This window comes from Geotrypetes seraphini, chromosome 1, assembly GCF_902459505.1.
Source record: "Geotrypetes seraphini chromosome 1, aGeoSer1.1, whole genome shotgun sequence".
Taxonomy (NCBI): domain Eukaryota; kingdom Metazoa; phylum Chordata; class Amphibia; order Gymnophiona; family Dermophiidae; genus Geotrypetes; species Geotrypetes seraphini.
The window spans coordinates 87,382,949-87,406,208 of NC_047084.1; the positions used below are offsets into that span (position 1 = coordinate 87,382,949).

At 42.8% G+C, this 23,260-nt stretch overlaps 1 protein-coding gene across 2 annotated transcripts in view; it reads left to right on the forward strand.

The window, feature by feature from the left end:
• The window catches only part of MYO5B (myosin VB), a 690,137-nt gene extending 670,903 nt beyond the window's left edge, over window positions 1-19,234 (forward strand). For both annotated transcript variants that reach the window (XM_033934618.1, XM_033934625.1), the window contains 5 exons: window positions 4,027-4,177; window positions 8,443-8,728; window positions 11,590-11,764; window positions 15,612-15,692; window positions 18,743-19,234. In XM_033934618.1, coding sequence (XP_033790509.1) covers window positions 4,027-4,177; window positions 8,443-8,728; window positions 11,590-11,764; window positions 15,612-15,692; window positions 18,743-18,895 — 846 coding nt within the window. In that variant the 3' untranslated portion in view covers window positions 18,896-19,234. The remainder of the gene's footprint in view (window positions 1-4,026; window positions 4,178-8,442; window positions 8,729-11,589; window positions 11,765-15,611; window positions 15,693-18,742) is intronic.
• Window positions 19,235-23,260: the final 4,026 nt, after the last annotated feature.

The window sequence follows — 23,260 nt, forward strand, 5'->3', positions numbered from 1 at the left end:
TGGAGAAGCAGAAAGTTGCTAGACGGTTTAGCGGGTCCGGGACCGAAGGCAGGGCTCATCACAATCCCAGATATGCCACTGACTCCTGACTCCCCCCTCCTCCTGGTGGCCAGTAAACAGCATGGATGACCACCGCAGCCAGCACTGGGAGGAATCCGCTGCCTGCCTCATATTTTGGACCTGCTCCAGACCTATGACTCTGTTCCCTACAGCCAGACCCCTGGTAGGCTTAAATTTTGATTTATTTTTTTTTTTTTTGAGAAGTACTCAAGTGTAGACTCAAATATAAACCGAGACCCCCTGTTTTGGGGTCATTTTTAGGGGGGGCCAAAAATCTCAGTTCATATTCAAGTATATACAGTATATTGAGAAATTTTTATTACATTGTAGATCAGTTCAGCAATGATGGAAGTCCAGTTGCCCTGAAGAAATGGTTGTTTACCATGAAATGTTTGCTTCAATTAAAAGAACGAGTTTAGCTTTATGTGTCGGAAGTAGGTTTTTCATATTTTTCAGTTTTTACACCTTTTAAATTTTTGTCTTTGTGTGGTGCTTGCCAAGAAGACTAAAGGTTTTTATGCTGATGATGTAGAGCTTAATATGTATGCTTACCTGAAATCTGAGGCTTTTTCTTTTGTCTTTTAGTGATAGCTTGAGTGGAATATCTTATTTTGTATAAGTGGAGAGTGGTTGCAAAAGTTGTTTAGTTCCTCCACACATTATTTTTGTAATTTTGCTATGGATAAAAATGATTCAAGCATAAGTCACATACCCCTCTTTTGGTACCTTTTCACTCAGCTGGACATTGAGAGGAATAGGGAAAGAGTGCAGAGCTAGGAATTGGGAAACACAGGAGATGCTGGGCTCAGAGAGCATAAGAAGATACAGGACAGAAGCTGGTCACAGGAGGAGAGAAAGGCGGGAGGTACTGGACACAGGGCAGGAATAGAGAAAGAGAAGGATGCTGGACAAAAGGGGGAGACAGAGTAAGACAGAATATTGCTGGAACAGGGAAATAGATTTTCATGCACTGCCGCCTTGGCACGCAAATCTATAATCATGCATAGCCGATGTGGATATCCTGAGAAACCACTATGCTAAAGCATTCTTCAAAGTGGTGTTTGATTTATAATATTTGTGGAAAGGGGGGGTGGGGATGGGGCTTAATTTATGTATTGAAGATGATATTAGAAAAGAAATTCAAGTGGTATATATGATTTAATTGATGTAATATTGTACACATGTTGTAAGATTGAAAAATGAATAAAGAATTGGGGGGAAAAAAAGTGGTGCCTCTAGTGGTAGTCTTGCATACTACCATTGGGGGGAGAGTTCGAGCTGCCATATAAAGGCTTTTTTTCTATAATATGACTGTTTGAACATCCTAGCAGCACCATTTTGAAGATGGCAGCCACCAAGGCAGGAGCAAGTAGGAATTAATCCTGCCTCTGGAATGAGTCAGGATTGTATAGGCTGGCTGGCTAGTAGATAGCTGATTTGTGTGAAGATGCATGCTGATGATGGAGAGGGGGGGGTGGGTGGAGAGAGAAATTTATTGAAGTAAAGGTTAGCTCAGGCACCACAATTCCTTGAGGAGGCCCTGACTCCAGGTGCTGATTTTTGCAGACAGTAATGCAGATCCATGAGTGCATTATCTGGTGTATTTTCCTATGTTAGTGCACATCGTTTGCACCAGGCTTGTTTGTAAACTATTTGGTTACTGGCTCTAATGCAAGGCTCCTGTATCGGCCCCTAAAAGGGACCACACAAGTACAGTACCTGTTTAAAAATGAACCAGATAAGTTATCTGATTAACTTTAATCAGATATCCAGCTCAAATTAACTGGATATGTTAACTTTAACCAAGTGTTAAGGCTACTGAAGATCGGCCGCTGTGTCTAGCACTGTTTATCCCACCAACAAACGCAGTAATGGGTCACTTCTAAGCTAAAACTCAAGCAGAATACAGCTGGTAAAAATATTTCGATGGATATCTTTGTTCCAAGGTTCTTAGCGCTTTTTTTTCTTTCTTAAACAAGGATTTGGAAATCTGAAGGTTAAATAAATATATTCAGGTTAATATTCAAACAGAGTTAAATGTTCAGGGCTGCCAGTGAATATATAACTCTACTATCAGTAGACTTTTAAAGGCTATAAGGATAGTATTTGACATGTCATCCTCTAACCCAGTGGTTCCCAACCCTTTCCTGGAGAACCACCTTTTATTTGGGATAACCCTAATGAATATGCATGAGAAAGATTTGCATATAATGGAGGTGACAGGCATGCAAATCTGTTCTAACCAACCCAATAATATCCATATAGAGAAGGGGCAGAAGGTAGGTGGAGGAAGACCCTAGTGGCAATTCTAGCCACTATCTGGATAATCTAAGGCAGCAGTCTCCAATACGTGGCCCCCAAAGTCCTCCACTGCAACCCTCAAACAATTGGCTGGAATATCCTCTTCTAATCCTGTAAATGTGTTAACTTCAATCTTGCCCACTTGATAGAGTAACTGCAAACACTCTTAAGTCACATTTATGAAGTTTGCTACTGTTGACTATCCAAAATAAAATTAGTTTTTTTAACTTGTGGCAGCTTGTTTTATTATATAGTCCTGAAGTAAGGCTTTTAAAATATATCCTTGACGTGCTATATAATTAATATTGGCATTAATTTTTAATGTTTTATATCCAGTCTGAAGAAGGTCAAGGTGGTTTACAAAATTAGTACTATGTGAAAGCTTGAAATCGTATGGTGGCTCTCAGAAATTTCTCGTATTCACACTGCAGCCCTTTACGGGAAAAAGGTTGGAGACCACTGATCTAAGAGGTCAATATTCAAAACAAACCTGGCAGGAGAGGCTTCTGCTCAATTAAATCGCCTCTGTGGCACTATCTGCTGATATTCAGTGGCTCTTAACTGGATAGGGCCACTGAATATCAGCGCTAACTGGCTATTCAGTGGGCAGTCTGGGGGTGGAGTCAACGCTTAACTAATTGTTAGCCTGTCAGCTAGGACTACATAAATAGCAATCTTAGCTTTGGTCAGTTTAACATAACAGGTTAAGGCTCAATTTTAGCAATTAACTAGTTAAGCGCCAGCAGGCCACAAATGTCTGGATATTCCAGCATTGAATATCCAGGCATAAAGCTGGGGGCGGCAAAAAAATCACCGAATGCTTCATGAATATTTACCCCTACATATTTAGTCTAGCCACTCGCCATTATCTTAAATTGCCCTCTTTAGGGGTTATTGTGTAAAGTAAGTGTTAACTTTTATGCACTGAACTTCACCTAGTGGTCTTTCAGGGCAGGAACGATCTTCCTACGCTCCTGCCCCATACAGATTCCTCATCCAAAATGGCTGCCTTAAGTTCCTGTCGTAGTCTCAAGAGACTACGGGAAATCATGGCAGCCATTTTGTATGAGTGGTCTGCATGGGGCCGGAGCATAGGAAGATCGCTCCTGCCCCCAAAAGACCGCTAGACCACCAAGTAAGGTCCGGGATGCCGGGGGTAAGGCGGGAGGGAGGTGGGGGTGGTTCAGAGCTGGCCCAAAAGTTATTCACGAATTTTCAAAATTCGCGGGACGGCTCTTCCCCTAACCCCTGCGAATATTGAGGGAGGAGTGTACTTTAAATTTTTTTAGAAAAATTTTATTTAAGAATATATATACCCCGCCTAGAATCTCAGCGATTTTCATACAGTAAACATACATAATTAAACACAAATCTTGCACTTGACAAAAATCATTCACATCAAACTGGAGAAGTAACTCCACGAACTCTGCAAAGACGACAAATCTCCCAAATGTAAATGCACACATTTTATGCCAGCTCTATGGCTGACATAAATGTGCAAGCCTAGATGGGCTATTGGTCTGACCCAATATGGCTATTCTTATGTTCTTATATTAACCTTATTCAGCTGACTGCTAGAAGAGGAATTTCTTTCCCATTTGTGAATGAAATGCAAATAAGCCTGGAGTGCCTTTTCAATCATGTACCCTTTCTTTTTTTTTTCAGGGCTTTATGACTAAGAACACACCCAAGCAGAATGAGCATTGTCTCAAGAACTTTGACCTCACCGAGTATCGCCAGGTCCTGAGTGACCTCTCCATTCAGATATATCAGCAGCTCATAAAGATTGCCGAGGGCATCCTGCAACCCATGATAGGTAATGCTGCATCAACCACTGTTAGGTTGCTGATTCGTTGGGGGCATGAAGATGGCTGAACCATTCTCAATAAAACCCCTTACCTGCGCATGTACAGTTGACACGGCATGATCCCTGCCGCCGTGATTTCTGCTTCTGTGCCATGTTCTATTTGCGGTGCGTGTGGCGGCTTGAGGCTCGTGCAGCCATTTCAGCAGTGGTGGCGGTATGACTTCTTCGCTGCCTGGACGCCTCTTCTCACCCCTGGACCAGCAAACACAGCAGCTGCAGGGCATTTGCTAGGCCGGCCCACTTCGATAATGCAAGGTGGGCTGGCCTAGAAAAAGCCCCGAGGCTGCCTGGGCTACTGGATGCAGGAGAGGGAGAGCAGGGAAAGGAGAAGGTGTACTGCTGCACAGGGGGATCAGGTAAGAGGTGCTGCTGGACAGGGGGGAGGTAAAAGGAAGGGAGAAGGGCTGCTGCTGGATAGGGGGAGCAGGGAAGAGGTGCTGCTAGACAGTGGGGAGATAAAACGAAGGGAGAAGGACTGCTGCTGGATAGGGGGAGCAGGGAAGAGGTGCTGCTGGACAGGGGGGAGGTAAAACGAAGGGAGAAGGACTGCTGCTGGATAGGGGGAGCAGGGAAGGGGTGGTGGTGGACAGCCAAAAAAAGAGAGACACAGACAGAAAGAAAGACAGACAGTGGCCAAGGAAAGAGAGAGAGAGAGACAGAAAGAAAGACAGACCCACACATCTATTCTAGCACCCGTTAATGTAATGGGCTTAAAGACTAGTTTTGATATAAATGTCTAAATGTGTTAGGGCTGCTTTTCTAATGGCAATACCATAAAATGCCAATAGACATTCAGACACTACATATTATTTATTTTAATATGACTCATCTTTTTTTAAGCGTAGCTCAAGGTGAGTTACATTCAGGTACTCTATATGTATATCCATGTTTCTGGAGGACTCACTATCTCTTTGTTCCTGAGGGTTAAGTGATGTTGCCCAAAGTCACAAGGAGCCACAGTTTCCCTCTTGATAGCCAAGGCTGGGAAGAAGGGGAAATCTCCAAGGCTGAACTTGTATGTGCTACTTATCCCAGTAGGATCATCCTCTTCCACTGCCACAGCTGACTGGTGGCTAAACAAGTAGAAAAAGCAATGGGAAAAGCTAGAAGGATGCCTGAGTGCATAGGGAGGGGAGTGTCCAGTAGGAAAAAAGAGATAATAATGGCCCTCTGGTCAGATCTTGTTTAGAATATCGTGTAAAATTCTGGAGACCTCACATTCAAAAAGATATAAACAAGATGGAGTCAGTCCAGAGGATGGCTACTAAAATTGTCGGTAATCTTCGTCAGAAAGCGTATGGGGACAGACTTGAAGATTTTAATATATGTATACTTTGGAGGAAGGGTTGGAGAGGAGAGCGACGATAGAAACATTTAAATACCTACATGACATAAATGCACGCGAAGCGGGTTTCTTTCAATTGACAGGAAACTCTGAAATGAGGGGGCATAGAATGAAAGTGAAAAGGGAATAGACTAAGAAAACACTGTACTTTGTCACGGATAGGGTGGTGAATGTGTGGAATGCCTCCCAGTGCATATGATGGAGACAAAAAGTGTACCTGACTTCAAGAAAGGTGGAGACCTAAAGTGTTCCTGAATTCAAGAAAGGTGGAGATGGTGGAGACGAAAAGTGTACTGAATTCAAGAAAGGTAGAGATGGTGGAGACGAAAAGTGTACCTGAATTCAAGAAAGGTGGAGACGAAAAGTGTTCCTGAATTCAAGAAAGGTGGAAATGGTGGAGACGAAAAGTGTACCTGAATTCAAGAAAGGTGGAGATGGTGGAGACGAAAAGTGTACCTGAATTCAAGAAATCTTGGGACAAGTTCATTGGATCTCTAAAGGAGAGGAAGGGATAGTAGATGGCATGGATAGACAAATTAGATAGGCCATATGGTCTTTGCCTCCATTTTTCTCTGTTTATATGTTAATAACCCAATGATACTCCTGCATTTCAGTACACAGGATATCTTCACTGCCAGCTGAGCCACGAGGCCAATACCTCTTTAGCGCTTATATATTCCGTTGTATGGGGAACACAATAATGAGCCTGTCTGCAGAATTGATGGGCCTCCAGTCTAATTTAAGTCTTCCAAAGGGAAATTCCCTATAGAGTTTCCCTTTCAGAATTTGGGCAGTGGTAGAAGAGCGAGTCCTGTGCACCTTCTTGGACATCAGCATGCTTTCTTTTCAGCTTTGTGCAAGGGATGAGGGGTAATAAATCACATTTTTAAATAAACATGTTTAATCATGTAAATTAATCATGTTATTACCCCTCCCCCTATATATAAAATTGAGGCAGTGAGCTATATGATGTCGCTAGAGAGAATGTAGATTACTGCATAGAACAGTGGTCTAAGAGTCAGAGGAGCCAGGGTTCACACCCACCGTCTGTAAATCAGGGTGTAAAAAGAAAGATAAAAAAGAACGAGGGAACGAGAAAGAAGGAAAAAGAAAGATAAAAAAGAACGAGGGAACGAGAAAGAAGGAAAAAGAAAGATAAAAAAGAACGAGGGAACGAGAAAGTGTGAAAAAGAAAGATAAAAAAGAACGAGGGAACGAGAAAGTGTGAAAAAGAAAGATAAAAAAGAACGAGGGAACGAGAAAGTGTGAAAAAGAAAGATAAAAAAGAATGAGGGAACGAGAAAGTGTGAAAAAGAAAGATAAAAAAGAACGAGGGAACGAGAAAGTGTGAAAAAGAAAGATAAAAAAGAACGAGGGAACGAGAAAGCGTGAAAAAGAAAGATAAAAAAGAACGAAGCTGTGAACATAAATTTTATCCCAAAGCAGTGATAACTGAAACAAGGGCCTTCACTGGGGCAAATATGTGAGAATGCAATAGATCCAGGAGATAAGTGCATCAGTGTTTTGTACATTGCTGATTTTTGGCATGGAAGAGTATTTGAATGTCACTCATAGCTCAGTGACATACCATCTATTGAGCAATCTTGAGTGGGAGAGTAGCCTAATGGTTAATGCAATGGTCTGAAAAGCCAGGGAAATGGGTCCAATTCCAACTGCAGCTCCTTGTGATCCTAGGCCAGGGGTAGGCAATTCCGGTCCTCGAGAGCCGGAGCCAGGTCAGGTTTTCAGGATATCCACAATGAATATGTATGAGATGGATTTGCATGCACTGCCTCCTCGAGATGCAAATCTATCTCATGCATATTTATTGTGGATATCCTGAAAGCCTGACCTGGCTCCAGCTCTTGAGGACCGGAATTGCCTACCCCTGCCCTATGCAAATTACTTAATCCTCCATTGCCCAGGATACAAAAGCATAGATTGTGAGCTCACTAGGGACAGTAGAAAGTATCTGTATATAATATATAAACTACTTTGATTCTGCCACAGAAAGGTAGTATATCAAATCCTTTTCCCTTTTCCTATTCACATTCCGAGGTCTTTTATTTTCCTATTTTTAGCCTATCTGTACTTTGTTTAGCGAATATTATGATCTATTGACTGGATTGCGAATCAGATAGTTGCTTCTAGTGACGTAGTAAGGGGGGGGGGACGGTCCACCCCAGTCTCCATTTTGGTGGGGGCTCCAGCACCCGTGCTCCTCTCCGCACCCTCACTACCGTGCGCGTTCCTCTTTAACGTTCACAGTGTGAGCAGCAACCCCAACCTATGCTCGCATCAGTGTCGGCTCTTCCTCTGACGTCACTTCCAGGACTCGCGCCTAGAAAGTGATGTCGGAGGAAGAGCTGACGCTGGCGTAAGCAGCAGGTTGTGGGTTGCTGCTTGCGCCGGGAATGTTAAAGAGGTACAAGGGAAGGGGAAGCGCATGCGTGGCAGGAGGGGGCAGGGAAGGAGAGGATGGGGTGGGGGAGGGGCGCCTCTCACCCTCACTGAGCCACTGGTCGCTTCATTTTTTGTTGGTGTTCGTTTGGGTAAATCATGTTCCTTGCCATTGCTGTAGATCAGGGCTGCCCAAGTCCGGTCCTCGAGATTTGCCTGCACTGCCTTCCTGGTATGCAAATCTCTCTCATGCATATTCATTGTGGATATCCTGAAAACTTGGCCTGCCATTAGATCTCGAGGACCGGACTTGGGCAGCCCTGCTGTAGATCATATGCTCTTTTGGTCAAGGGTTCATACCTGAACACTTGTCAGTATTATACAGCACTACAGATCCCCAGGAGTATTGGGGTTTTTTTTAAGTGTTATGTTGCTACACTGGCTCTTAGACATATATTTTTCTTTACAGTATCGGCAATGCTGGAGAATGAGAGTATCCAGGGCTTGTCTGGGATGAAGCCCATGGGTTACAGAAAGCGCTCCTCCAGCATGGCGGACAGCGACAACTCTTACAACCTAGAGACTGTAATTCGCCAGCTGAACGTCTTCAACGGCATCATGTGCGACCATGGGCTGGACCCAGAGATTATCCAGCAGGTCTTCAAACAGCTCTTTTACATGATCAACGCGGTGGCACTAAACAACCTGCTGCTGAGGAAGGATGTCTGCTCCTGGAGCACAGGCATGCAGCTCAGGTACCGCATCGGCATAGGAACGTCATAAATGACGGCAGATAAAATACCCGAATGCCCAGCCGTACACACACTAAAAATTCATGATGTAAATTGAATTGTCTTTTCTCTTGGGCCAGAAACCCAGCGCTCTTCCTGGTACCGCACTTAAGTTCCATCTACCATTTCAGCCGTCGAAGTCCTCTCCAACCCATCCTCAACTAAATGGCCATGTACAGGACACAGACCGTACAAGTCTGCCCAGTACTGGCCTTAGTTCTTCAATATATACCTGTTATTTTCTGTACTTACTACGTGTAATACAACAAATGAAACACAAAAAGGAATGGAGAGCAGATGTACTTGATGCAGGTACTTTATTCAATCAAACGGTGCGTTGTTTCTTCTCTTAATACAACACATGAGCCACGCTTCGTAGATATCCTGAATCTGTCAGGGTTCTCCAGGTCATGTTTTTACTATTCAAATGTAATATGTTGTCTGAACTCACTCAAATCTTTCTTCTTGTCTTTCCATGGTTGCAAGCACCATTTATTTATTTTAAAAATTTATATTCCGTCCATCAATCTCAAGTATTGTTTTATGGGATAAGGATTTGGATGTATCCTAATGTCACCCGACGAACGCAGGATCGAAGAAAATTATTCCTTGAAATGAGATCTGAAATTTTGGCTTTAGGTACCACATTTTTGTTGGCATAGCTCTGCCAACAAAAATGTCTAGTCTAGTCTAGTCTTTGGTTTATATACTGGATCTTCTCCTAACAGAGCTCAACTCGGTTCTCAAGACCAGAATACATAAAAATGAGAACATGAAAAAGATAATAAAGTGCTATCAATTTGTTAGTTCAGTAGGTAAGCCATTTAGATACTGTGTAAACAGCAGAGTTTTTAGGATTTTGCAAAATTGTTGTAGCTGACCTATCGGTGTAACAGAGTCAGGAAGTCTGTTCCAAGTTTCTACCAGTTTGAAAGCAAAGGATTGGCTAAGCTTCCTGATAGATTTGATTCCCCTAAAGGAGGGGATCGATCATTTATATTTCTATGGTTTGAGATATACATTCTATTTACCGGAGCAATTGAGGGCTTTCTTAGATTTGAAGAAATTGGCGACTGGAACTGTTTAGCTAAATCAGCAGCTGAGATATTGGGACCTTCTGTTAAGCCAACACCGCTTTACTTAATACTTTATATAATTGAAGTTCTCTCTTTTGGGGGGGGGGAAATCTTGTTCAAGTTTATGGTCTAAGAAGGGGAAAAGTTATATTCCTAATTTTGTAAATGTACTATCTTTAATTTGTTTTTTCTTTCCGTATTTCAGGAACAAGAGTATTCTTGTGTATTTTTATAAAAGCAATAAAATAAAATATATTTTTTTAAAAATTATATTCCGCTCCATCAACATTTCTAGGTGGATTCCAACAAAAGTACATAATTTATAACAGACCATTCTGTCACTCTGGTGACCATTTCAGGTCAGCATGTGTACATGTTGGCTGCTGTTGCATTTAATTCATTTCAAATTATTTGATATACCCCTTTTTAAATCAATATCAAAGCAGTGTACAAGTATGTGTAAAATACTGAAACATATAAATAGAATCTTACAGTAACAATTTCACTGGTATGTACAAAAGGGTGTGAATGTAATACCACAGTAATATACCACTAGACATTTAAGTGAAAGGGATAAAGCTTGTTGGTAATATCTCTCGCTCCTTTTCGTACAGGTTTAGAACAATTTGGAATGACATTCTTAGTTGTATAAAAACTCTCTTCTCTCTCCAGATTTTTCTTAAATCAATGAAAACAATGCTGTTTCAACAGTTTGGGGGAAATGGTACCATGGAGTGTTAATTTGTCTTTTGTTTAGTAATTCACATGTTAGTTAAACTGATTGCCCTGTTTATTAAAGTTTTATGTAAACTGAGTTGAGCCCCTACTTCAGGAGATGAAGACGTATGGTGAGAGACTGGAAGCCCTGAATATGTATACCCTATAGGAAAGGAGGGACAGGGGAGATATAATTCAGACATTCAAATACTTGAAGGGTATTAACGTAGAACAAAATCTTTTCCAGAGAAAGGAAAATGGTAAAACTGAGGACATAATTTGAGGTTGAGGGGTGGTAGATTCAAGAGCAATGTTAGGAAATTCTACTTTATGGAGAGGGTGGTGGATGCGCTCCTGAGAGAGGTGGTGGAGAGGAAAACTGACTGAGTTCAAAGAAGCGTGGGATGAACACAGAGGATCTAGAATCAGAAAATAAGATTAAATATTGAACTAAGGCCAGTACTGGGCAGGCTTGCACGGTCTGTGTCTGTGTATGGCCGTTTGGTGGGGGATGGGCTGGGGAGGGCTTCAGTGGCTGGGAGGGTGTAGATAGGCTGGAGTAAGTCTTAACAGAGATTTCGGCAGTTGGAACCCAAGCACAGTACCGGGTAAAGCTTTGGATTCTCGCCCAGAAATAGCTAAGAAGAAAAAAAAAAAATTTTAATTGAATCAGGTTGGGCAGACTGGATGGACCATTCGGGTCTTTATCTGCTGTCATCTACTATGTTACTATACGTAGCTTTATATGTGTATGAAAGGTTTATAAAATTGCCCTCCTAAAACTGAAGTAACTGTCCATATCAACTTGCATCTTTCTTGCTCCATTCATTTCCTGTTAGTCTTTGTTCTGTCCTTTGTCCTAATAAATTTACACTGGTTTCTTAAATAAAAAGCATGCCGTGTGCTTGATCATGGACAAGACCCCTTTGTTTTTAAATTCATCTTTTTTCTTTACGGCACCCCTCAGTTCATGTTCTCTTCACACGAGGATGGTTAGTGAGGTAGCCTCTGTTCTCATTGGCTCTGATTTAGGTATAATGTTAGCCAGCTGGACGAATGGCTGCGTGGGAAGAATCTACACCAGAGTGGGGCGGCACAGACCATGGAGCCTCTGATCCAGGCGGCTCAGCTCCTGCAGCTGAAGAAAAAAACCGAGGAAGATGCTGAGGCAATCTGCTCCTTATGTACAGCCCTGACCACCCAGCAGGTATAGAAAATTGAATAAATAGTTAAATGAAGATAATAGCCAACATCTGGACATTCTATACAGTGTTATTGCTAAATTCCTGTTGAAGCCCATGTAGGAATGTCCTTTTTCTTTTATACTACATCATGTTGTTCATTAAGCCTTTATATACCCGTCTTTGCTGTTTTTACTGTGCTATTTTTGCATTGATACTTCACCCCAACCCTTATGGTAATTCAAGCGTTCATGTCTTTCCTGCTATTTTACTTGCATGCATTATGTTCATATTCACAATTGTATTGGTTTTTATTAATGTCCATTAAGTTGCTTATATTCATGCTATTCCATTATTTATATTTCTCATGTAATTTTTAAATATGTATTTATGTTGTCTCTCTTGCATTTTTATATTTTCGTATTTATGTAATATCCATACATTCTTTTAGACCGACTCCATCACCCCTGAGGCAGGCCTCCGACTGGAGGCCGAAACACAGACCATGTCAGGTCACTAAAGAAAAATGACATTATATTTATGCATTGGTATATGTGTTCAGTTTTTAATTGAGTTTACATTAATATACTTGTTGATTCCAAGGTTGATGTACACAGTCCCACTCCCCGCTTGGTTTCCTTTTCTTGTTCTGTCCTGTGTGGGGTTAGTTTACCCTAGTTTTTGTGGTTCACATTAGATGTTCCTCCATGACTGGGTGGAGGAACACAGCTTTAGAGACATTGCCTGGCTTTGTGCCATAAGAAATGGAATAATCCTGTCTCGCTGTTACCCTGTTGCATGCATGGACTTAAGGGAAGCCATGCACATAGTAGAGTAAAATTGGATTAGATTTTTCTATTAATTATGGTAATATGTAGAAATAAAACAAAAAGAGGTTTTTAGTGACAGCCATGGCACGGAATGCTCTGCACTGCTCCGACACTCATAGGAACTCTATGACCGTCGGAGCAGTGCAGAGCATTCAGCATGACAGCCGGTGCTAAAAACCTCTTGCGTGGTTTTGTAAAAAGGGGGGTTATGATCAGCTTTCAAAGTTAACCCCTCTTCAGATCAGAAATAAGCAAATGTTAGCAAAATCAGTAAGGGAAACATGAAAGCATTTCAGTGGTAGTTGGAGACAAAGAGGTGACAAACCTAAAGACTAGGATCAACTTACACAGATATCATATTAAAAATGACATTGCCAACTAGGATGTCAGCGTTCCCGCTAAGCTGCGCTGGGGTGCGCTGGCGCACAAAATATTACCTCGCAGCGCACAAGTTTCTCGTCACAGCGCACACAGTGTAGAGCACAGTTCTTCAACCGCCGGTCCGCAAACAAAATCTTGCCGGTCCGCGAAGGATTCGGTCCCCGCCGCAACGAAAGGCCGGCGTCAGCTGACTTGCAACTTCCTGTTGCAGTCGCTGTGCCGGGACTCCTGCCTTCGCCGGGACTCCTGCCTTCCACCGCGTTTGCCTCCTGCCTTGTCTCCGCACCTCCAGACCAGCAGCGGCAGCTGTGTATGCTTTTAACTTCGGCACAGAGCTGCCCCTAATCAATAGTTTAGCGCGGTTTCATAAGGCAGCCTCGGGGCCTTTGCTAGGCCGGCCCACATCGCATCATCGAAGCGGGCCGGCTATCAAAGGCCCCGAGGCTGCCTCATGAAACCGCGCTAAACTATTGATTAGGGGCAGCTCTGTGCCGAAGTTAAAAGCATACAGAGCTGCCGCTGCTGGTCTGAACTCTTGGGCCGCTGAAGGAGGGCAAAAAGCAGCTGTCCTGGAGGTTTCCCTTCCTCTCGCCTTTACAGGTTCCTTTTTTCCACCTTTTTTTTTTTTCCTTCAAACGGCAACGGGCCCCAGCATCGACATCAATCAAGTAAGTTCCACTGTCAATCAAGCGGTTCTGCTCGGCCAAAGCTTCCCCTGTGACATGAGCCACCCTCAGGGGAAAGAAAGTGACCCACAAAGGTGAGGGGAAGGGGGGCAGATGATGGAAGTTGGGGGGGGGGAGAGAGAGAGAGAGAGAGAAGGGGCAGATGATGGAATGGAGGAGATGAGAGAGAGAGAGAAGGGGACAGATGATGGAAGTGAGAAGAAGGGAGAGAGAGCAGAAGGCAGATGGATGTCAGTTGAGAAGGGAGAGCAGATGCTGAATGGAAGTGGGGAAAGAACACATACTGGATGGAAGGAGGAGATAAATAAAGGGGGAAGAAAATAGTAAGATAATGGAGGGGTGAGGGAAAGGGGTGACAAGCTGTGTGTAGACACAGTGAAAAGAGGGAAACGGGACTAAATAGTAAGAAAGAATTTAATTTAGATGGAGGCAGAAAATAGAGAAGGAAGACCAGAGAAGAAAAGGGAAGAGAGAGCAGAGAATGATCAGATCTGAGTGGAGGAAATGAGAAGAGAGATATGCTAAAAACCACAGGGGGGAGGGAAGGATAGAGATGCCAGACCATGAGGGGAACAGAAGGAAGATGATGGATGCTAGACCAAATTGGGGGGTGGGGGGGCAGGAGGAGAGATGGCAGGGAAAGACAGACAGTGAATGGAAGGGGCAGATGCTGGACTGAAGAGACAGAGAAGGTTATCATGCTGCTGTACCGGGCCATGGTACGCCCTCACCTGGAGTACTGCGTCCAGCACTGGTACTTTAAGAAGGACACGGTACTACTCGAAAGGATCCAGAGAAGAGCAACTAAAATGGTTAAGGGGCTGGAGGAGTTGCCGTACAGCGAAAGATTAGAGAAACTGGGCCTCTTCTCCCTTGAGCAGAGGAGATTGAGAGGGGACATGATAGAAACATTCAAGGTACTGAAGGGAATAGACTTAGTAGCTAAGGCAGGGAGAACGAGAGGGCACTCTCTAAAGTTGAAAGGGGATAGATTCCATACAAACGTAAGGAAGTTCTGTGGTAGAAAGCAACATATTTATTTGGCTCATAACTTGCTGGCGCCCGATATTTTTAGCTCACAGTGAAAAAAGTTTGCTCACAACACCCGCCCGCTTAGAGGGAACACTGGATGTCACCTCTGTCAGACAGCACTTTGGAAAAAACTAACCACTGCCCCAATGATTTTACGGTGAGAATACTAAAAGGAAATTTTTAAGTCAATCCAAGAACATAAGACTTTTGATTAAGAAAGGTTTGGACAAATTCCTGCTGGGAAAGGGGATAGAGGGGTATAGATAGAAATTTACTGCACAGGTCCTGGACCTGTTGGGCTGCCGCGTGAGCGGACTGCTGGGCGCGATGGACCTCGGGTCTGACCCAGCGGAGGCATTTCTTATGTTCTTATGTTACCCACCGGACAGGACTCAACAAGGACACTACAAAGACACTTAAACTGCTTTGTCACCTCTCTGTCTCCTACTTAACAAAGACCTGGCCTTTCTTTCCTCCTACAAAGAAATTCAAACTGCTTTGTCACCTCTGTCTCCAACTACCACCGAAATGCTTTCCTGTTTCCCTTATATATACTGATTTTGCCAACATTTGCTTATTTCTGATCTGAGGAAGAAGGGGTTACCTTTGAAAGCTAATCATAAACTATATTAGTCCAATATAAAAGGTATTAATTTTTCCTTTATGTTTTTATTTCTACATATTACCTTGAAGAGAGGACTAACACAGCCACCACACCTATTAATTGTGGCACAGTTAGGTGACATCCTACAAGATCTCATTACCTTTTTCTCATGAATGTTGCTCTTATTTTCAAAACTGCAATTAAGCAGAAACCTAGAAAAGTGTGTAGGGTTGGGGTTTTTTTTCTATTTATTGTACTAAACTAATTGTTGTGGTCTCTGGAAGATCTGTTTCTACTGGTTCCTCTTTAAATTTGGGGAATTATTTTCTGTTTCCAACAGATTGTGAAGATACTTAATCTCTACACTCCACTGAATGAGTTTGAAGAACGTGTGACAGTAGCTTTCATACGAAATATCCAAGTAAGTTCTTGATCCATCACACTGGAAGGCCTTTCTCCTGCCGTGATATCCCCACCCCATCCCACCACTGCAAGCTTTGACTCCATCCCGACCTCGTCCTCACAAACTCTAACTCAAACTCCACTGCATTAGTCCCTTCATTTTTGATAACACAAGTACTCGTTTTTTGTACGAATTAGATTTTATACTGTTGCAGGAATGGGGTTGGGGAATGTCCCTATATCGTTCTCTAGGGTGGATTATACCCCATGGAAACCTAGAAAATTCTCCCCCATTGCTTCTCATGAGTAAACTCCCATTCTTGAGTACATCCGTCAATATGCAAATGACGAAATTCTCTTCTAAGACAGTGCAAAAGTTATTTTGCAAGTGGTGACCTCTACTATCCTGGTGTGTGAAAATGAGTTCATTGTGCTCTTCTTCAGCTGCGCAAGGTCCTTAGTTTGTTCGCTAAGATTTGCAATCATCAACAGGTCAGTGCTGCTGGGATCAACAGGAACTGATGACTTGGGAAAGTAGACTGTTGACTTTTCAAGTCTTTCCTAGTAAAAGCATATTTTATTTCTGTAATTTTGTTTAAAATTTGAAATGGAGAGAGTACATTGGGAGATTCCTGAAAGAATGTGATTGTTTAGCCAACCTTCCTGGGCAATTATCCACCTCTTATCTTGAGTTTGAGCTGCTCCAGTCCACAAACGGATGACTGCTCTCAACAATCTAAAAATTTAGAGAAATATAGGAAACGTATACAAATATTGCAAAATTTCAACAAAACTTGAAAAAAAAATCATATTATAACATAAAAATATTGGTGTTTGAAATTTGATAAGTGTACAGCCCTGTTCAGTAGCTTCTGAGGGGGGGAGGGTTTGGACTGACGAGGGAGGGAATAGGAGGAGTGCATGGGTTGGGAGCATTGATTTTTATAAAGCTGTTTCCACATGCAATTGGGAACGAACAAGATGGTCTTTTTTCCAAAAATGCAGCTTTTTAAAAATCACTGCTCCCTTTGGATATACAAGCAATGGTTTACTCCTGGTGGAATTCTGTGCAGTGCAGAATTTGGCACATGCTGTGCAGAATTCAGCGCAGACCTTTCAAGTCTCCCACGGCCTGGGTCATTTCTGCATTCCTGCTGAACTGAGGTCTTTTGCTGTCCTTCCTGTTCCTGACCAGACACCTCCCATCCCCATGTGGGTGTAGCCTCACTCTCTCCAACTGACCTCCTCCCTCTCCCCCTTGTGTATTTGGCATCTCCCCTACTTGCAGGTCCTCCAAAAGCAGCAGCAACTGGCCAGCAGAGCCTGTAGGGACCATCTGGAGCTGCCCTACTCAACCTCCCATTAAACAAACATGAGATGGGGGAAGGAAGGGAGAGGTGCTAGATGGGAGGGCAGTTGGGATGAGAGAGATGGTGGACCCAGGGGTAGTGGGGAGGGGGAGAGAGAGAAAAGGAGAGATGGTGAACCTGGGGGTGATGGGAAGGAGAAAGAAGAAAAAGAAGGGGGGTAGTTAGGAAGAGAAAGAGAGAGTTTGTGGACCCTGGGGTTGTGAGGGGATCTGGATCTTCACTGCAGACTGAATTCTCAAGTAAAGTTTTGGGTGTCATTATAGACTCAACACTTTCATTCAATGACTATCTTAATTCTCTAGTAAAAAAAAAAATAAAAATGTTTCTTTAGGCTCCATATGCTGAGGAAAGTGAGATCCTGCTTCCACCAACAACATTTTGCTGTCCTTGTATAATCAATCATTCTTTCAAGGTTGGATTATTGTAATTCGGTCTATCTAAGTCTAACCAAGAAAAGTCTTCAAAGACTTCAACAGATCCAGAATACTGCAGCTAGGTTGATCTTTGCAAAAAGCAAATATGATCATGTTTCCCTGCTTTTATTAAAACTTCACTGGCTCCCAGTAATCTCTAGGGTTTACTTTAAATGTGCCTGCCTAACATTTAAGATTTTGCATGGCACTCTTTCTCCTTTAATTCCTCTATCCTGGAACTCTGTGAGACCTGATATTACCAGATCTATCCAAAAGCTTAAATTATCTTTCCCCGTGTTAAAAGGCATTATCTTTGTTGGAAAATTAGGGAAATCTCTTTACTTTAAAATTACTGAGCTTTGGAATAACTTTCCTGTCCAGCTGCGTAACTTGGGCTCTTTCCAATTATTTCAAAAGCATCTGAAAATGTGGCTATTTTCAAAACTGTGAATTCCGCTGCTCTCTATATAATCACTAATTCTTATTATATTTTCCTTTCTTCAAAACTCTTGTAAACCGTGCCGAGCCCTATCCTTATAGAGGCTCCACCTGAAGGCCTATCCCTCCCGAAGGACTGCACCTTTCCCCAAAGGTCTGTCCCCCCCCTGAAGGCCTGTTCCCCCTGAACCCCTGAAGGCCTGCACCCCCCCTAAAAGCCTGCATCCCCACCTGAAGGCCATAACCCCTGAAGGCTTGTACCTCCCCCCGAAGGACTGTCTCCCCTCTCCCCCCCCCCCCCCCCGGAAGGCCTGTGTGTTCCTCTCTGGCCTCCTGTGCCTCCCTTTACCCGATTCCTGCAGAAAGCAACCTGCAGAAAGGATCGCAGGTACTTCAGCGATCCTTGCAGGTTGCCATAGGCCTCCTGAGTTGTCCCTCTGCCGCAGTCCCGCCCCTCCTTTCTGCAGGTTGCTTTCTGCAGGAATCAGCTAAAGGGAGGCGAAAGCCTTGGGGTTGGGCCATGAGAAGGGAAGTTCCCGGGCCATGACTCCAAGGCCAGGAGCACCCCCCTCATGGCTTGCACCCGAGGTGGACCGCCCCCCCTTTGGTACGCCACTGTTCCCCAGTGTAGAGACCATCACACTGAAGCAAGAGTTTCTGTATAATCCAGATGAAGATGAAGCTTGGACGGAACAATCTTGATATGTTGATGTGAGGAGCGAAGGGTTCAGTTTGGGTTATAGCCTAATAGCATAACAAAGAAGAAAGAGGGCAACCAAGAATAATAAATCTGTGAGGATTTTAACTGTGGATGCAAGAAATAACGACCAACTCTTTTGCTGTTCTAGGCACAGTTGCAAGAACGAAATGACCCACCACAGCTGCTGCTGGATTTCAAATACATGTTTCCAGTTCTCTTTCCCTTCACCCCATCTTCAATCACCATGGACTCCATTCACATCCCTGCTTCTCTCAACTTGGAGTTTCTCAACAATGTATGAAAAAAAGGACAAAAAAAATAAAGTAAATTATATGCAAATTAAAATTGTGGAGCAAACGATTGTTGAAGAGCCGGTATAAAAGAACAGTCCATGCTGGGGTGTATAGTTAAGTACACTAATGAACTGAACTTGTCTGATTTTGTATCCTCCGGCTCAGAATAAGAATACTTGAAATATAGATTTTTTATTGCTTTATTTTATGGCTGAATAAAATTGCAAGGTGTATAGCAACGAAAGAGGATTTTCCATAATTAGAGACATGAAGCAGATAGTGTGCATGGGGAGAAGGTGACAGCAAATTTAATAACAAATAATTTGAAAAAAAAAAGAAAAGAAAAATTTTAGACCTGTTAACAATGAACAACTAAGGTTAAGAGACCCACTTAAGAAAAATCTGTGAGTTGCTCTCTGACGTACAGTTTAGCTCACTGGCTGAGATCACGTCTCTGTGTGCTCAATCAGCTGCAACTTTTCAGATCTTAGGCCATCATAGGTGGTGCTGCCATCCTATATGCCACATTCCCCCATGGGGGGGAGGTTATTGCTACGGAAACGCAAGCAAAATTACTGTTGCCCTAACTCCATGGGGTACTGATGGAGCAATTCTCTGGTGTTTGGGTCTGGAACCACTAAGAGATTCTGGAATACCTCTAGGAGGCTATAAAGGTCTGGATCTCACTGAGGACACTGAGCCGGGAAATCCAGGAGTGCAAAGCCAATACACCTAAGAAATCGGTCTGTGAAGGATGTGAAACGTACAACAGTAATCAGACCTGCAGCATGAAAGTGAAAACACCTCATTTTGATCTGGATTGCAAAGGGTTGCGTTCCACTGTTTTGAGGAATTGAGAGGGTTGGTCATCATAACTTGAAAAATAAGCCCAGCTGAAAATGTTTGCTACCATCTGCATTACTGTATACTTGCTCTGGATCCAGCTTGTGAAGGAACAAGTCCTCTCTCAAGGTCATTATTTATATCTGTGTAGTAAATATTAGGAGAAAATCATTCATGGAATGGTGGGTGCGGCCTTTCAGAGGTGCTTTAACACTGAAGCACCCATCATTGAATGTAGATGTTGGAGAAACAGCTGTGTGGGTATGGGAAGCCATGTTAAGCACAGATATTTGGAAGTCCCTCTCCACTCCCGTAGTCAGTGTGAACCTGTAGACTGCAAATACATAGGGATTAACTACTATCAGTAGCATCTGAGTGAAATGTTCAGTTTGGGTGAAAGATGGCAGGAATGGCTGTACAGTATTTAGTTCTAGGAAGGTGGCAGTGTATGTGTACAAGAGAATCTTGTACTAAGCTGGCAATTCTATATATTGGTGTCTCATTTTAGGCACTACAAATGGGTACATTTAGCGCTAAATCTATCATGGCATAAGGGTGCACCTAGGCCATTATGGAATATTAGAACAAAGCTGAATTGGGATTGTGTGTACAGAAAAAATGGTGAGTGCTGCAGTATGGCAATTAGGTTCTGCATTTCCATTGGAGGTCAACTTTCCATGCTATTATACATGGAATAGCAAAAACAGAACAAGCTACATGGTGATCCAAACATGAGATGATCAGCTGGAGGTTTATGGTTGCTCGCAGATGGTTTATGGTTGCTTCATCATCACAGACTGTTGCACAGTAAAAGGTTAATTCAAATTTGTACCTAAGGCAAAGGAGGTATAATTGACTTTCCTAGAGTCACAAAGAGCTTAGTGGGAGCAATTGGAATATGATGCCTGAACCAAAAGCCCAAAGCAACTGAAAAATAGGACAGGGCCCTTTGCTGGATTTAGGGATCAGGCCATAGCGCTATAGCAGAAGGAATCTGAATATTGCTTCAGAAGAAGGGGATTATGGCTGCCAATACATGATGGCTCTTACCAACCATAGAGCAGCACTAAATGTTTATTTCTTTTTTTTAAAAAAGTACACATCCAACCCTCGGGACAGTAAGGGATCCTCAACGACACCTGGGCATGCTTTCTGGGGAAAAGAGAATTTTAATAATGAGAGGAGGAAATAAATGTCCCTGTAAAGCAGGATAATCAGGATGCATGAGAATCATTATACCCTCAAAATGTTTTAAGGAACTATCAGGTCAAACAGATGCCAGCTGATATCGTTATATGTATATATTCCTACTACGAGAGCGTTTCAAAAACTAGCAGCAAATTTAATATTTTGAGAGATATAATTCAATTTAGAGATACAAGTTATGTTAATCCTCCTTTTCAATACACTTCTCACACTGTTGCACCAACTTCTTCCATTGGGGAAAAAAAAAATTTTGGTTGTGCCTTCAGCCAGGAATGCATCGCTTCTTTGACCTCGTCATCACTTCCAAATCTTTGTCCTCTCAAAGAATCCTTCAAGAGTCCAAACACATGATAATCAGAGGGAGTGATATCAGGGCTGTATGGAGGATGCGGTACGATCTGAAAGTTCAATTTCTGAATGGTGTCAAGAGTTGCAGTGGCCGTGTGAGGGCGTGCATTATCATGAAGAACGCCTTTAGACAAAAGTCCTCTGTGACGGCTCCTTATTTTTGTCTTCAGCTCCTCCTCCAACATTGCACTATATCGGGCACTATTCGCTGTTTCACCCTTTTCCTGATAATGCTCCAGTTGCAGAACGCCCGGCATGTTTTCTGGGCTACAAGCGCTGTTCCACACGCTCTGAACTCCTGAGGCAGACCTGTTTGGCCGAAACATGTATATGTCAAGTCATTGAGCCACTGGAAGGATTATTGAGCCTATTGGCCACTGTTGGGAACAGGATACTGGGCTTCGGTCTGTCCCAGTATGGCCATTTTGTATATGGTGTCCTACCAATCAAACGCACCATGCCATCTATTGGGCAGTGTCAACGCTGCCTCTAAGAATGTATCTTCCCTATGCAGAAGTTTGAAATGCCAGGGGTGTTCATTTCATAGACTACTGTCAATTTGCTTTTACTTTTTGAAACACCCTCATGTATGACTGGGCAATCAGAATTTAACTTGAGAGGCACACATGTTAATCAGAAGAGAACTGTGAGCTTCAAAGCAGTAGTTCTTCAGCCAGCCTTGCTGGCATCTCTTTCTCAGTATCCATCCTATGGCAGGTGGATGTAGTCTCTCATTTAAATCATAGCAACTTAGTAAATGATGGCAGATAAAGACCAAAATGGTCCAATCTCCATCAAAAGCCATAGGATGTTTTGTCTCATACACTTTAAAGTAAGTTTCAGATATTAGTCTAAAAGTAGATCCCATAGCAAAGGGGGGGGGGGGTTGAAATCCCAAAGATATTGCCTCTGGCTAACCTGACTGATCTGCAAACAATTGTCAGGTTTTTCTTGACTCTATCCAGCTGGTTCTGAAGAGTTTATTAAACTGGTTCTCTGTTGAAAATGGGATTGGTAGCTTTTGTTCATTATTCAGCTTCTGACTTGGAAGCCACATAGTTCTCCAGGGCTCTTTCTCTCTATCATGAATTTTGTGTAAATAGCTTGCAACAGAATGCAGTCAAAGATAACACAGCAGAACCATTCTCATTATCCCTGATCATGCAGTTTCAGAAAGATAAACATTAATTTTCTGATTCTTCATGGAAACAGAATGAAAGAAAATCATAGCAAATCAGGCTCTATGTACTATTCAAGGTTTGCCACCTTGCTAAATTATCTTCGTAGGGGAAAGGTTAGCACATGATAGATGGTTTCAACATAGTATTTAAATAGCTGTGAAGACTAGTGGAAGATCTGTCACCTTTGCAACTAACATTTGATAAAATGTCTGAAGCAGGTGCTCCATACAGGATAAGCATGCTTATACACAATGATGGAACCATATGCATTTTTTTCATTCAGTCAAAAATTTGTATTTTTTGTGCAGATATGTTTTCTATTGTGTATGCTCGGGACTGGCGTTAGGAGAGTGCAAACAGAGCAATTTCCCTGGGTCCTTATGCTGCAGGAGTCCCCAGTCTGTCTCAGTCTGACAGATAGTCTGCTCATAGACTTTGCCGGGGGGGGGGGGGAGCAAGGAGAAGGGGTAGCATGTTTTAATTCCAGCCCTGTGCACTGTTCTTCACAAAAAGCAGGAGATTAGAATAATCTTTAAACACAGAGTCCACAGTGATTGCTTTTCTTATGCTGGGCTGGAAGTGGTTTTAATCAGTAACCTGGAACATAATGACAGCAGCAGATAAGAGACCTGAACAGTCCATCCAGTTTGCCCAATATTCACACTCATTAAACATTCATGTTTAAATAGGTTTAGCTTTAATATTTCTAGGCAATTGACCATAGAAGTCCTCCCGGGACTGTCTTTAGCCTATCCTAACCAACCTATCCTATCCATCCTAACACTGGAGCTTCTG